At 46.5% G+C, this 14,982-nt stretch overlaps 1 protein-coding gene across 3 annotated transcripts; it reads left to right on the plus strand.

Annotated features, from left to right (window-relative positions):
• The first annotated feature begins 1,021 nt into the window (after positions 1-1,021).
• Positions 1,022-14,662, plus strand: SIK1 (salt inducible kinase 1). Of its 3 annotated transcripts, XR_012651258.1 has the most exons (15): positions 1,028-1,197; positions 1,423-1,657; positions 2,521-2,637; positions 5,143-5,206; positions 5,414-5,575; positions 5,855-5,979; positions 6,094-6,217; positions 7,218-7,441; positions 7,681-7,830; positions 8,478-8,600; positions 8,853-9,078; positions 9,779-10,054; positions 10,606-10,837; positions 11,640-12,253; positions 13,154-14,662. XR_012651258.1 is itself a non-coding variant. In XM_075033619.1 (14 exons), exons 2-14 carry the CDS (start codon positions 1,505-1,507, stop codon positions 12,058-12,060), a joined length of 2,397 nt encoding a protein of 798 aa, XP_074889720.1. In that variant the 5' UTR covers positions 1,028-1,197; positions 1,423-1,504; the 3' UTR covers positions 12,061-14,662. The 3 variants fall into 3 exon arrangements, 2 of the variants coding, with proteins under 2 accessions (XP_074889721.1, XP_074889720.1); XM_075033619.1 differs by having other exon boundaries at positions 11,640-14,662; XM_075033620.1 differs by lacking the exons at positions 10,606-10,837; positions 11,640-12,253; positions 13,154-14,662 and having other exon boundaries at positions 1,022-1,197; positions 8,853-9,082; positions 9,779-10,049.
• The last annotated feature ends 320 nt before the right edge of the window (positions 14,663-14,982 follow it).

Here is a 14,982-nt window from a genome sequence, read left to right on the forward strand (position 1 = left end):
TTCCCTCCCTGCCCGCGCCCAGCTGGTGGACCCAGAGGGTCGCCGTCCCCAGGCCGGGCTGGCTCCAGCCCTGGGTGCCTGAGGGGATGGTCGGCAGCAGCCCCCGGCAGTTCCCCTCCATCACGCCCTGGAAACGACGGGAACGGAAACCCGGTCCGGAAACCCGCTCCGGCGCGGGGGGGAAGGCGGGTCAGTGTCCCGCCGCGGGCGCTTGCTGCAAAGGGCGGGCGGCCACAGCCCTCCCCGTGCTTTGGGATCAGGGGAAAAAAAAATGTCCCCCGCAGGGCTGCAGCCACACTTTCCCCGCTGCCAGCGGGACAGTCCCTGCCGGTGGCCCTACCGAGGGCGGTCTCGGGAGCTGGGATGGGGATAGCGGGGGCCTGGCACCCCCCGCCGCCGCCGGCCCTTCACGCGGGATTAGCGCGGCGTTTTCGCAGTCCCCGCCGAGCCCCCCCGGCAGGGTACCGCCGCGGCTGGTGGGCAAACCCTGGCCCGTGGCGGGCTTCTACGCTGCCGCTGAGCCTCGGGGCGCTGAGGGGAGACCGGCGCGGACGCCATCCCCCCCGCCGCCGCCCTTTCCGCCGCGCCGCGGCCACGAGACGGGTAACGGCTGCCGCCGCCGCCCCCCGCGCGCCAGCGGCTCGCGCGGACGCCGGCAGGGGGCGACCCCGCCGGGAGAAGGGACGCGTCACGTGACAGCGGGGGGGGGGCCGGGAGAGGAGAGCTGGCGGCCCCCTCCCTCCCTCTGCCCTGACGTCACCGCCCCTCGGTCTCCCGGGCGACGGCTCCATCAGCGCGCGCGTCAGCGCCGCCCGTTCCTTGGCAACGGCCCGGTGTCTCGCTCTCCTTCAGCCTCGCGCCTGGGCGCGCGTCTCTCTGGCGTCAAAGTGACGTCAATGGGCCCGTCTCGGCTTTCGGCGGTGGGCGGGGGGAAAGAGGCGGGAGGGAGGGCGGGGTGTGCGTGGAAGCGGGGGGGGGGGGGGGGGAAGGGGGGGGGGCGGCGGAGCGGGGCGGGGGAGCCGGGACATCCCGCGTGGTCCCGCCGCCTGCCCCCCGGCGCACGCACACACGTACACACACACACACACACGCGCACAAGCGCGCGCGCCCACACCACACCACACACACACAGACACACACACACACGCACCCCACCGGCAGCGGCAGAGCCCGGCAGCCGCGGAGAGCGCCCGCCAGGTACGGCGGCTCGGGCGGCCGCTCCGACCGGTGGGGCGGCGGGTTTGGGGGAGGGAGGCGGCCGGAGGAGAGAGGGGAGGGGAGCGGGGCCGGCGCCGCCGCGGAGGTCGGACGGGGCGGCGGCGGTTGGGCTGCGGGGAGGAGGGGGGAGAGGGCGCCGAGCTGTGAGGGGGTGTCCGGCGGCGGGCGGGGCTGACCGGGGTGTGCTGTGGCGTCTCCGTGCAGGTGCGAGCGGCCGCGTCCCCGGGGCAGCGCGGATGCTCCCCTCCTAAGGCGCGGCGTGCGGTGCCCGCCACCCGCCTAAATCATGGTGATCATGTCAGAGTACGGCTCCCTGCCGGCTGCCGGACAAGCCCAGCAGCGGCCTCTGCGAGTCGGCTTCTACGATATCGAGAGGACCTTGGGGAAAGGCAACTTCGCGGTGGTCAAACTGGCCAGGCACAGGGTGACCAAAACGCAGGTGGGTGCGGAGGCTGGGGGGGGGGGGGGCGGTGGGTGAAGAGCCTGTCGGTTGGCGGGCCGGCAGCGGTGGGCTGCCGCTGCCGGCGCCGTGAGGTGAGCTGAGGGCCGCCGGAGGCGAAGGGAGCGGCGGCCGCCGGCTTTGCAAAGTCCCGCCGCCGTGAGCGGGCACCGGCAGCCGGTGTGGCCCTTCGGAGGAGCTGCAGGGTCTCCCGGTGCGCTCAGCGGCGTTCCCGTGAAATTAAAACCGGGCAAGGATATGTAAAAAACCCCCAACGTTTCCGAGGGCTACGGTAGCTTCATCGAGTTACCCCCTCTTGGTTTGCTAAAAAGTCCAGCAAATGAAGGATCTTTTGAAGACTTCGGGCGGGTTTAATTTTTTTCGTTCCCCCTGCGTGCTTCAAGAACAAAGAACTTGCAGTGTTATTTGCAGAAATAATTTATTAATGGGCGTGCAACCGTATTTATGTTTCTAGTGCATGTCAAAATCCCATCAGTCGCTACAGTACAAAACAGTCTGCTACAGGAATCTGGTTTTCACTGGCACGGGATGGATTAAAAGATTTACCGAATCCTGTCCAGTGCTAATTTCTGCAGTTCTGCTCACTACCTTAGGTGTAATCCTTTGACGTAGAAAAGAAAAATGAAAACGTTCTGTGGTGTGAATTCTGTGCAGTTCAGAAAAACAGAATCAGCTTTGTCAAGTCTGTACTTTAAAAGCTACTTTACTTGGATTTTGTGAGTTGTGTGTGCGTGCGGGGGGGGGGGTCGTCTTTTTTTTTTTTTTTTTTTAAGAGATCTGAACAGTAAGAGTACCTATTTTGTAATACCTGGGGTTGTTTTATTATTTTTTTAAACCTGCAGGTTGCAATAAAAATAATAGACAAAACAAGGTTAGACCCGAGCAATCTGGAGAAGATCTATAGAGAAGTTCAGATAATGAAGCTTTTGAATCATCCCCACATTATCAAGCTATATCAGGTAAGAGGTCAGCTTTGAAGCACAGCACGCAGATGAGATATGCTTGTGCTCTTCTCTTGCCCATGATTTTACATCAGATATTTGCAGAGAGAATGCATATTGAAATACTTTTTGAAAAACACTTAAACTGGGTTTTTTAAAAGTCATTCATCATTCGTTGAACAAGATTCTGGTACATCAGACAGCTTTTTGACAAAATGCACTGTAAAATTTACAGTTAAAGCGAGGCTGAGGTTTGTTTCAGATCGAGGAACTGATTATCTGAACTTCTAGGATTAACTTGCCTTTCCTTACTCCTCTGCTTTTCCTGTTTAGAGGACTGGAACTTCTTATGTGCTTTTGATAAGAGGAAGACTTAAACTCATGTAGGATAGCAGAGAAGAAAGCACAAAAGTTGAGTTTGCCAGAAGTGGAAGGGATTTAAAATCAACAACAATTAAACCAAATCAATCTAAGGAGAAAATCTAAGTAGAAATCTAATTTAAGAATTAGAATTCTAACCTAAGTAGAAAATAAAAAGCCAGTAAATGCTGGTATCTTAGAATATGTCAAGAAATGACCTGTTTGGTTATTCTGTTCCAGTAGTTTTGAAAGTCAGTTTTAAATATCTTTGCCCTTGTAGAGTTTCACAACTTGAATTTTGGTTTAGATTTGTTCGGTTTTTGCACTGATGGGTGTTTTTAACAGTAAGAACAAATAAATGTGTGGTGCAGAAAACACGATCACATCTGTCCTAGTGAGGAAGGACTGCTTTGCAAATTCTAAATATTTGATCTAATTAACATTTGGTGTAAGTTCCTCTTAATCATCTTAAATAGTGCCATGTGGATTTAAGAAGAAGATGAGGTATCACAGTCTGTCTGGACCAGTCTAGAAGGGCAGCGGGGAGAGAGGAGTAGGTGGATAAAGCAGCAGGTCTGAAAGTCCGTGTGCAGTAGTAAACACTATTATCAGCTGCAATCTTACCGTTGGGTTTGTTAGCTTTAAAAAAAAAAAAAAAAAAAAAAAAAGTTTTAATTAATGTGTAAGGCTGAAGAGCCAGTAAGGTAGGTGCTTAGGCAAGGCATTATTTTTAAAGACCTTGACACACATGAAGTGCTTGATATTTATAGTATTAACCATCATAACAAAAATTATTCTGTGTTAACATCTGACGTCATTGTTGCCCATAGGGCAGTATAGGATATACAGAAACATTCTAACAGTTCAGTTGATTTCATTTCAGTGGAATGATGCGGGTGAAAATACTATTTCGAAGCTTTTAGAAAAGCAGGTTAAATTCCATCTAGTTGAACCACTTCACTTGATGGAGCAAATGACGTTCGTAGTGGACCATAATTTCTTTTCAGTGAAGTTTTCTTTTCTTTGTTGTTGTAACTGATGCTTTACCTGTTTGGTGGAGACTGAGAAGCAGGGATGGAATTAGATGACATACCAATGTAGGGTGTGTGTTCTTGTATTATTTCATCATTGTTTTAGTTTCAGCACGGCGTCTTAATTTCATCCAGCTGGCAACTTTCCCAGAATACTTTCCTTCAGTTTTTTAAACTGGGAACCTCTCTTCCTTTGCTCCCTGTTTGTTTATTTTCATTTCATGTCTGTGTGTAATTGTAGTGAGGGGAGGACAAGAGTCTTCGAAAAAGGTTACATGTTAGGATCCTGGAAGTTGCAGCCTTTGAAGTAGTATTGACGCTTTTTTGATTGTTAACGTATTGTGAGCCTCCTGCTTCCAAAACAAAATAATCTGCTACTTGAGAGTCCAATTCCAGGGAAATGTTGTATTTTAAAAACTGAAATGCAACATTTGAAAGATGTGCCATAGTAACTGAAGATGAATTTGCAAATGCTTAGCATTTCTCATTCATTTTTTTGGTTTTTAATTCTTCTTCGTTTTTTCCTCCAAAGGAAAAAATTAACAAGTATCAAAGGAAGTTGATACTAGATTGATAGGTGGAGGCTGGGCGGTATATTGACGGTTGTTGATGTGCATCAAGGACTGCCATTACACAAACAGCAGCCTATTGTCACTTGCTTGGGAGGCTTGCCATGTCCCTGGCCAACACCAAATGGCACCGGGGTATTTGATACTACTTCTTGATTTGTCCAAGTTGCAACTATCTCTCCTGACCTCAGTACCTGCTAGCCTTGAAACAATGACAACTTTATATAAACTTTAAGTGTCTTTGCGTGTTCAAAATCAAATGAATTGTAAAACTATATATGCATATTTTAGCAAAAAAGGAATTCAGGGAAGCATATGAAATTATTGAAATGCTCATCCATTATCTTGCGGAGATTAGGTGGCATGGTAATGGTGAGAAGAACAATGGCATGGGAAGCCATTGTATATTGTACACACATAAGCACTGATCTGTTGTTGCCTTTACTGCCAGCTGCTGTGGCAAATAAATAATTGAACCAATATGTTTGAGAATGCACTTAGAAAAATGAATGAAACTACAGAGGGTATGCAATTTTTAAGCATGTCCTCTCGTGTCTTCACAGGTTATGGAGACGAAGGATATGCTTTACATTGTTACTGAATTTGCAAAGAATGGAGAAATGTTTGGTAAGTCCTCACTGCCGGAGCTAACAGTTCTTTAGATTTAGAAACCATGGCTTTATTGTTATCATTCCTGGGTAATATATATATTCTGATTAAAAATCCAGGGTTGGCTTTGTCAGCTGTCAAACAGAGAGTGCAGCACCTGCAGGATTATGAAAAATTTCCTCCAGGTGTTTCTAAATCCTGTGCCTCTTTTATTTTGTATTGCAGATCATCTAACCTCCAATGGGCACTTAAGTGAAAGTGAAGCACGGAAGAAGTTCTGGCAGATTCTTTCAGCGGTGGAATATTGTCACAGCCACCACATAGTGCACAGGGATCTCAAAACAGAGAACCTTCTGCTAGATGCTAACATGAATATCAAGTTAGCAGGTAATGAGAAATACGTGGTTAGTCTATAAACAACATTAGGCATGTAGTCAAATTCAGTCTCCCTAGGATGATCCTAGAAATGTATTTATGGTAACTGATAATAAAACAAAGTTACTGATATGTCTCTGAACATACCCTCTGGACAAAAGAGAATAGCTTAAATGAATAGGCAGAGAATAAAACAATACATCTGCTCCCTTCTCTCCATTTTCTGCTACTCCTGAAATATTAGTATGTGGTTGAGTAATGTCTTACCCCACACTTTCACCTTCATTTCAGACTTTGGCTTTGGAAACTTCTACAAGTCGGGAGAGCCCCTCTCCACTTGGTGTGGAAGCCCACCCTATGCAGCTCCAGAAGTTTTTGAAGGCAAAGAATACGAAGGACCTCACCTTGATATATGGGTGAGCTTGATATTCCTTAGAAATCACATTTCACACTTTGTGAGGGTCTGTGGGCTTTCAAAATCGTTGCTTCTACTGGAGTCACTCACATGCTGTGCTGTTTTCTATTGACAGAGCCTTGGGGTGGTGCTGTATGTCCTTGTCTGTGGTTCTCTGCCTTTTGATGGACCCAATTTACCAACTCTGAGGCAAAGAGTGCTGGAGGGCCGGTTCCGCATCCCTTACTTCATGTCTGAAGGTGCTTTTTTCAGATCCTTAATGTTAGAAAAGGGGCTACAAATAAAGGAATAGCTGTCCTGTTCCTTCTTGGGGCAATGACAGGTGGGACTGGTTTTGCAGCTGGCAATCACTTTGTCTTTTATGTATCCAGTAATTTCTGTAGAGCAGCGCTTATAGTTGAGGGACTAGTTGCACATGTTTTCTTTTCTGGGATCTACTTTACGGTGCATCTAAAAGGCTGTCGTTTCCTTTCTTAGAGTATCTCTATGGATTACAAAAATACTTGACACTGTAGCTGGGGAAATAATCACTCACAAAAGAGAGAAAACAGGATTTTAATGAGGCTATGCTGCAATGCTGAGATGGGTGTAGTTCTCCTAAGATATTTTAACTATGCAGAAGGGGTATGTTTCAGTGTGGCTGTGCTGTCAAGGACAGCAGAAAGAGTGGGGCTTAGCACTGCTTCCTGAGCACTCCAACAGCCTGGTGAGAAAAAGGAACTGAAGAGTATTATCTCCTCTCTCTGATTTGGATTCAAAAACAAGTGAATGTGCCTCTGTCTTCAAGTGAGGAGTATCTTTTGAAGTCTGACCTTTATCGTAGCCATGAACGGCTTTAATTCCCTGATCATAAACAAATAAGCAGTATATATGGGCCAGGAAGTTGTATGTGATGGGGTTCTGTACTGAATTCTGACCTATTTTAAGTGGATGTAACATCATTAAACCTGCATCCACTCAAAACTAGCTCTCCTACAAGGTGCAAGGCCACCTGAAACCTGCCGGTATCCAGTACAGCTTCATTTCCTGTAGTGATGTGTTGCTTTTGTGAAATGTATGTGGACACCTCTTGTGCTGTTTTAAATACCTGGTAGTCAGATCAGGCATCAGCAGCTCAGAAACCTTTAATTCCTGTTTTCACAGACATCATACACTGTTGCTGGGAAGGTTTCTTAGCAGTGACCTGGGGCTGGGCTGTTATTTTTACCCCTTGCTCATGAGTTTGTTTTTGTCATCCAGACTGTGAAACACTAATCCGACGGATGTTGGTTGTGGACCCAACCAAGCGAATAACCATTTCCCAAATAAAGCAGCACAAGTGGATGCAAGCTGACCCGTCTCTTCAACAGCAGCAGTCTTTGTCCTTCTCCATGCAAAACTACAACTCCAACCTGGGTGACTACAATGAGCAGGTCCTTGGGATCATGCAAACACTTGGCATCGACAGGCAGAGAACTGTTGAGGTGAGAAGCGCTTGCCCCTTAGATACATCTTCAGTGACTACCAGAATGCCAATGGTGCAGTCATATATATGTCAATCAGTGACTAGCCTTGATCCAGTGTCAGAGTGTAGTAAAATCTTCACTGCCCTTCTGGATTTTTACTTACTTTTGAGTACACTATTATGAGGCCCTAGTGATGAGTTTTGGCTGCTTGTGTCCTGAGTTACCTGTAAGTCAAGAGTCCTTTCAATGTCTTCTAGTCTCTGCAAAACAGCAGCTACAACCATTTTGCTGCGATTTATTACCTGCTTTTGGAGCGCCTCAAGGAGTATCGAAGCAGCCAGCTATCGAGTCGTCCAGCAGCTGGCCGTCAGCAAAGGCCAAGGAGCTCCGAGATCAGCAGTGTTGAGGTAAGGAAGGGCATTACTTACTGGGAAGCTGTGTCCATTGGCTTTCTTTTTTCTGTCCCTTGCTGCGGGAAAACACAAGACTGTAACTCTCAAACTTCTGAAAACCAGTTCTGATATTGGTGCCCTCTGATAGGACACAGCCTACTGTTCTTCAGCAGGAGGCTGATTGAATACTAATGGCCTGTTTCCTAAGAAGTGACTGTGGGTCACGGTCCAAAGAATAGTCTGCCTCCAGTGCAGGTCAATAATGAGCCAGAAGATTAGGCTTCTCATGGAAATTTGCCCTCTTAGGCACGGATCAGTTACACTTCTTTGTTACGTACCCCAGTAGGATCCTCAGAAGTACTCCATGAGTCAGTTTGTGTGTTTTTCTGACATTCTTTTTCTTTTCCTCACCCGCACCTCCTTTAAAGTGTGCTCTGGGTGCCTTTTCAAATTGTACTTTCAGTTAAATGGCCTAACGTAGGAGAAGGACTTTTGTGTTTGTGTTGGCATTGAAAGAGTAGCTTTGTTAATTTTCATAGAAAGTACGTGGAGAAAGCTTACACGGAAGGTGGCTCTGAAATTCCTTGAGCCTCCAGTATCTGAAAAGACATGTGGAACTGCAATGTATGTGACGGCTTCTGTGCATCGCTCTCTCTCTCCAGATGCCTCAGGACAGTCTCACTAGTGAAACCCTGCGATCATCTCTGCTTTACCAGCAACCTCAGAGCCTGATTCAGCCATCCTTGCAGGCAGAAATGGACTGTGACATAAGCAATCCATTACAGGTTGGTGTTGTCAGCTACACTGTGTGTTACTTCTTTTTTTTTTCCCATTGTTCTGCCAATCCTAAACAATGGGGGTTGTGACTCTGTTGTTCTCTGCCTTCAATCTTTTGTTTGGCATTTGGGCATGGTGTCATAGTAGCCTCTCAAACAATATGCCTACTGAAGATATGCCACGGGACTATGAAGAGTATTAAAAGGTAGTTCAGAAATAAGCGAAACACCCTTCAGTCTGTGATCTGACATGTTTTGCAGCCTATGTTCTTTCCTGTGGATCCCAACTTCAACGGGCTCTTCCGGAACCGCTCCATCTCCCCCAACAGCCTGCTGGAGACCACCATTAGTGAAGAAGTAAGGCAAGAAAAGGAGCTGGAAGATGAAATTAAGGCGTATGACCACCCCATCCGCATCCCTAGCAACACCAGCAGGAGGCACACACTGGCCGAAGTGACCACTCATTTCTATCAGCATGCCCCTCCATGTAAGTAAGTCTGGGAGAGGTGAAGGGTGTCCATAGTTAGAGGAAAAGGACAGAGAAGGAGTGCCATAGCGGACAAATGCCTGGGGAGTATGTGCTGATTTTACCTTGACTGGGATAGAAAGGCCCAGAAAAGAGGTCTGTACTCTGCCCTACACAGTTCTGTGTTTCCGTAAATAAGCATGGCCCTTAAGGAAGAGACATTGCACTGTTGTATTTCACCTAGATCACTTTAGAGGGGAGCATTCTCACAAGCAGGACATAACCCTTCTCTGCTTGCTTCTGCTGTTGTACCGGGGGAGGTAGGGGTGTCTGAATTTAAAAAACAGGTTGTCACTAGCTGTATTTGGTACACATTCAGACCCTGTGAATAAAACATACAAGCAAAACTGTTCACAAAACAATAATCCTGTGTCAGAGCTGTTGTGCTGAAGAAACACTGTAGGCCTGATCCAGCACAGCCTGGTGGTGCTGGAGTTGCTGGCAGAGCCCTGCCAGCTGGACGGGAGCCCAAACTTAGGTTGTTTGTTGATGACCTCTTGCTGGAGTCAAGCCCTGCAACAACACGAGTTGCTGGACACCTCTCCAGCTCGCAGGTGCTTATTAGTGCCAGTGTAGGTGGGCAGAAGACTCTGATGTCATGTTTGTTCCTTCCTGTCCTCATCTTGGGAATGCTCTTTCTCTCCTTCCTTCCCCTCCATAGGTATAGTCATTTCCTCTTCTGCAAGCCCCACAGAGGGAACTAGTTCAGACAGCTGCCTTACTTCATCTTCAAATGACAGCTCAGTGGCCCTGAGCAGCTGTTTGGCAGGTCAAGTAATGACGGGGAGCCCAGCCACAGCTAGGATGACGTCGCCCTTCCTAGCTTCCCAGTCTGACGCTCCAGTGTTACAAGCCCAGGGCTGCATAGGAGGTGCTTCTCTCCTGCCTGTCAGCTTCCAAGAAGGAAGGCGAGCATCTGATACCTCATTAACTCAAGGTAATGTCTTCCTTGCTTTATTTCTGGGGAATTGCACCCTTCCAACTGCCACTAGGAAAGGGTAGCATGCAGGGATACTTGCTTGCCCATGTTAGCGTTACACTGAAGACAGCCACTTGGATATTCTGCCTCTTTACTCATGGTCCCCGAGGGGGGTTCAGATGCCCTGAGAAGGTGCCTAGATGAGAGTTTCTCGGGTACCGATTCAGCATGCCCATGAAGATATTTCTGCTGCTGTGAGTGGGATGGCAGGCTCCGCCTTCCTCCTAAAATACGGAGTGCACAACATCATGATTTCTATCAGGTTTCTCCTTTGCTGTGCATGTGTCCATCTACATAAGGGTGCAGCTGTCCCAAACCCTGTTGCATTATGTAAATTTTGCTCTGACCATCAGGCAGAGGGGTGAACATGAACTGGAAAGTCGTGGTCTCTTCTAGTGCAGTTCTCACGCAAATGAAGGCAGCTGCCCAGAAAGGCTGATCTGTAAAGCAGGCTCCTAGGCAAATGCTAAGGAGGATTAAAGTGCATTTCTTTTCCTCGTGTCCCACAGGCTTGAAGGCTTTTAGGCAGCAGCTGCGGAAGAACGCTCGAGCCAAGGGGTTTCTCGGCTTGAATAAAATCAAAGGCTTTGCTCGGCAGGTGTGTCAGTCCTCCTCATCTCGGGCAGCAAGGAGTGGCATGAGCCCTTTCCAGCACACGCAGCCGAACACCTGCATGTACAGCAGCAGTGGGAGCAGCAGAGAGGGAAGAAGCCTCCTGGAGGAGGTGCTACAGCAGCAGAGGTGAGAAGCTGGCCGGGATGAATTTTGCTGTTCTCATTGGGTTTACTTTGGTTAGGGGCAAGTGAGGAGGAGTAAACACAGCAAAAGGGGTTGAGGAGTTTGGTCGCTGGGGATTCCTATCCTCCATCTTTGCTGTGTGGCAGCAGATAAACTGCTTGGCTTCCTTTGTGGCTTCCTGCACTGGCATACGTAACACAGGACGTGCAGTTTCACTTAAAAATCTCGACATCCAAATATTTGGAGGTTGCTGAATTGAGAAGCAATTTGGTACTGTGGGGGAAAACATTACTTCTTCCCATTGCAAGCTGTGTTTTGCTTTGTTAGTTTTGGGAATGATTTCTTTCCTCCTCTGCCTCCTCCTGTAATTTTCCCATGGCAAGGAAGTGAGACCTTGTAATTTGGAAAAGTTACAGCCCACAAAGGAGGCCCAGTTCCAGTGGCCTCAAATGTCATGTGTGGTGGCACCTCTTCATTCCCATAGAAGCAAGATGGAAAATTGAGTTTCCGGTTTATCTGCACACGTTGTCTCTAGAACATCTATTATTAGCAGGCCAAATGGTGACTAGATAACCCTCTGGTGATAGTTGCCCTCTCCAACATGAGGAAAAGCCAAGTGAAAACACGTTGACCTGGCATGGTCAGCTTGCTTTAATTGTAGTGGCTGGATAAGGAGAGGTTTGATAGAGAGAAGGAAACAAAGGGGAAAGTTACGGTCAGGGTTATGGGCAAGAAAGGAGGAAGAAAAACATTAAATCATCCTAGCAGTGCAAATTAACCTCTTCCACCCTTGGATTTTGTTCAGAATGCTCCAGCTCCAGCACCACCAGCTACTCCAGACAGCTTGTCCCCAGACTTCTCAGACATCTGCAACAAATGGCATCCCCTCCTCTGATAGCATAGGTACCTGCAAAGCATCCAATTCTCTTCTGTTGTCAGAGCTACAAAGAGAGAACTCATTTGAGCTGGCCTTTGCTGGCAACAGCCAACTGCTCCAACCTCATTTCTTTGGTGTCAGCGTATCACCGGTGTCCTCAGCAGCTCACCTTTTAGACACACACCTGTACATCAGCAGCAACGTTTCTCCAGTTGGCACTACCTTCTCTCAGCAACAGAGTTTCTCTGCGCAGTCTCCAAGCTATGACGCTGTCACTCTGCAGCACGGGGATTGTGAGATGGAGGACCTGACTTCCAACCAGCTAGGGAAGTTCGTCCTGGTCAAGTGAGAGCCCCGGCTGCTACAGCTCACACTGCTCTTGTTGCGAAGAACTTTCACCACTGTTCCATGGCATATGTGGGTCCATGGCTGGCTGGTGTTGTGTGGATGAATGACTCTCAGAAGCAATAAATTTTGAAGTATGTGAAGAGGCTGTCTGGCTCAGAAAGCTAGCAACTTTATAGAACTGAAACAAGCAATATGTATGTCTTTTTGCTTCTACTATTCTTGCACTGAACAAATATGAATAGAAACTGAATTTTTTAAAGGAAAAATAATGATGGGGAAGATGGGTGGGGCATTTGTGGGGACAGGGAGGGATGTGGTTGGGGAAGAACTCTTCGGTACTGTACTCAAGTCAGACCAATACAGCTCTGCTGTTATGCAAGATTAGCAGCTGTCAGTAGTGGTGACACAGCAGGGAGAGGCTTTTCAAAGAAGGGACCAGAGCCTCCCTTTTTCACAATATTCATTTATGGGTTTGTGAAGATGATTACCTCTTTTAAAGAAAATAAACAGAAAACCAGTGGCATGCAGCATTATGCATTCATAGAAGACAAAAATGGAAGCATTGCCATTTGTTGGGGTTTTTTTCCCTCCTGTTAACACTCATTTTATTTAAAGGAACCAACATCCCCATTCCACACCTCCCAGATACATATACTTTAAATGAAAACTGTGAACTTCTTGCTTGATACATCAGCTGGAAAAGCTTAAAAAGCCCTTCTAATTAGTATAGAAGCAAGTAATCTATTGAAAATGTATCCCTTGATGTAAGGATCCAAATTGCATAATGTCTGGTCTTTTGCAGGGATGTTTGTTTGGGGGTGGTGTGTGTGTATATACATATAAACATGTGCACACATGCATATATTTTGTCGGTCTGAATAATCTTTAGGAATCTCTTTATAAACGCTAAGTTTTTTCATATTCTTGCAGAGGCACTGAGGAGGGAAGCGTTAGTACCAGTGGGGTGAAGGGAGGGGTTTTCTTTTTAAAAAGCCCTCCTGGAGGTTGCCTACAAAGTTGCCTGAGGGGTATTTCTTAGTGCTGCACATTGTTATTTCCGCTGCTAATTATGTTTTTATGCATTTCATTATCAGGGTCCAAACAGAACTGACTCTTGGGGAAATGTGCAATATTGAGGTTATAATTACATACCGGCAAAGACAAAAGGAATAGGCTAGAACAGAATTCTACTCTAACGGAGTACAGCTATTTCTGAACAAAACTGTATTAAAAGTGAGTAAAACAGCACAATCTTTGGGTGTTTGTTTTTGGTTGGTTTGTTTTTGGCATATTAGCAAAATGAGGTTTTGGATTAGATAGGTGTTTTTTCGTATGGTTTTTAATGCTGTATATGTATATAAATAGGAAGCAGAAAACTATATAACACTAGTTATTTTTTATATTTTGTAATATGCTTATATTGTGTTTCTGGTATAGACCCCACTCCCCTTTCAAGGCAGAGCATAACTTCTGTAGGTATTGACAGAAGTTATGCTTAGGTATAAAGGGGAGAACAGACTGTGCTCCTACAGAAATGAGTCAGGTAGGGCATGCAAACTTTGGAAGCAGGTAAGCAAACAGTGAGCCAGCTTGGCTGGAAGCTGCCATCCGAATGTCAGAAAATAGCTGCATTCTGTCTAAATGCTTAAAGGACCCATCTCCCTAGTGTGACACAGGGTGCCTTCAAGTTACCTTGGCTTCATGCAACCTGCAGTATTACGCATTTGCAAATAATATAGATACCTGTTTTTTTGTTTGGTTTGTTTTGTTTTTTAAAAAGAAAAAAGCCAAAGATCGACCAGGTTAATTGGTGGGAGTAGGAAGGGTTGAAGATGTCATGTGGCTCTGTCTGTGGCTCTCCATAAACGACCTCTTTATCTCTGTGTAGTAACTGTGTGTCTATATTGGTGCATCTCCAGCTTGCCACTGCTGCTTCGTGGTCTGGAAGCTTCAAAGTGAGAGAAAATTGCTTGAGTTGAATTTCTGTTAATGAGCGGTGCCTTGCAGCAGAGAAAACACCAAAGTCTCATGCTCATTTGTAGTGGTTTTAAAAAACAAACAAACAAAACCCAACCCGAAAAACAGATTGCATGGAGATGGCTGGAGAGGAGGGCAAGAAGAAGCCAGCTCATCACAAAGCAGCAACTTTGCCTTCAGTTTTGTAAGGGGTAGCACACATACTTAAAACGCAGAATTTCCTCTTCAATGTTTGTTTTGTTTAATGCCATGGATCAAAAGGCCACAGATTCTTTTGTTTCCTGTCCTGAGCAATGACAAGCACTTTACTTTCATAGTATTTTTTTTTTTCTTTTCCAATTGCTGTAGAACCTCTTTGGAATTATTGCTGGAGCAGAAAGAGGTCATTTTAAAAGTTTGGGGTTTTTTGTAGATGTCTTGACAGTGCTGTTCTGCAGACTGCAATGCAATAGGGTATTTAAAGACACTACGTGATTGGTTTAATTAAGTTGTATAGTTTATTTTTTATCATGACTGAACAATCATTTTATTTCTTATGTCAAAATGAGAGGTGTACACCAAAATGATTAGTTGATGTGTTTTATTTAATATTTAAATAAAAAATGTTTTAAAATTGTTGTCCTGCATATGATTCTGTGGAGTATTTTCTCCTGATACATACGATTTGCATAGTTAAGACTCATTTTAAAGCCTAAGTCCATAGGACATTACTGACACTTTCTATTACATACTAGATGAAGAGGAATGGCGGGCTCACAAATCTGATAATGGGATATTGAGCCTTTCGCTGGTAGGCAATCTGTCTGAATCTAACCCAAGTCTGTAGTAATCGGGTTATAAAATCTGACAGTAAGAGAGGCCTATGGAGAGAAAATGGTCAAGCGTGGTTTAATCGTTACCAGATGAGCACTCCATCCGTGTCACCTTCATCTGAAAGAGGCCCCAG

The sequence above is a fragment of the Buteo buteo genome, chromosome 8 (genome assembly GCF_964188355.1).
Source record: "Buteo buteo chromosome 8, bButBut1.hap1.1, whole genome shotgun sequence".
Lineage (NCBI taxonomy): Eukaryota > Metazoa > Chordata > Aves > Accipitriformes > Accipitridae > Buteo > Buteo buteo.

Coding starts and splice junctions, on each gene's coding strand:
- SIK1 (XM_075033619.1), top strand. CDS start 1,505: ATGGTGATCATGTCAGAGTACGGCTCCCTGCCGGCTGCCGGACAAGCC. Junction 1,658..2,520: donor ACAGGGTGACCAAAACGCAG/GTGGGTGCGGAG, acceptor TTAAACCTGCAG/GTTGCAATAAAAATAATAGA. Junction 10,838..11,639: donor GAGGTGCTACAGCAGCAGAG/GTGAGAAGCTGG, acceptor GATTTTGTTCAG/AATGCTCCAGCTCCAGCACC.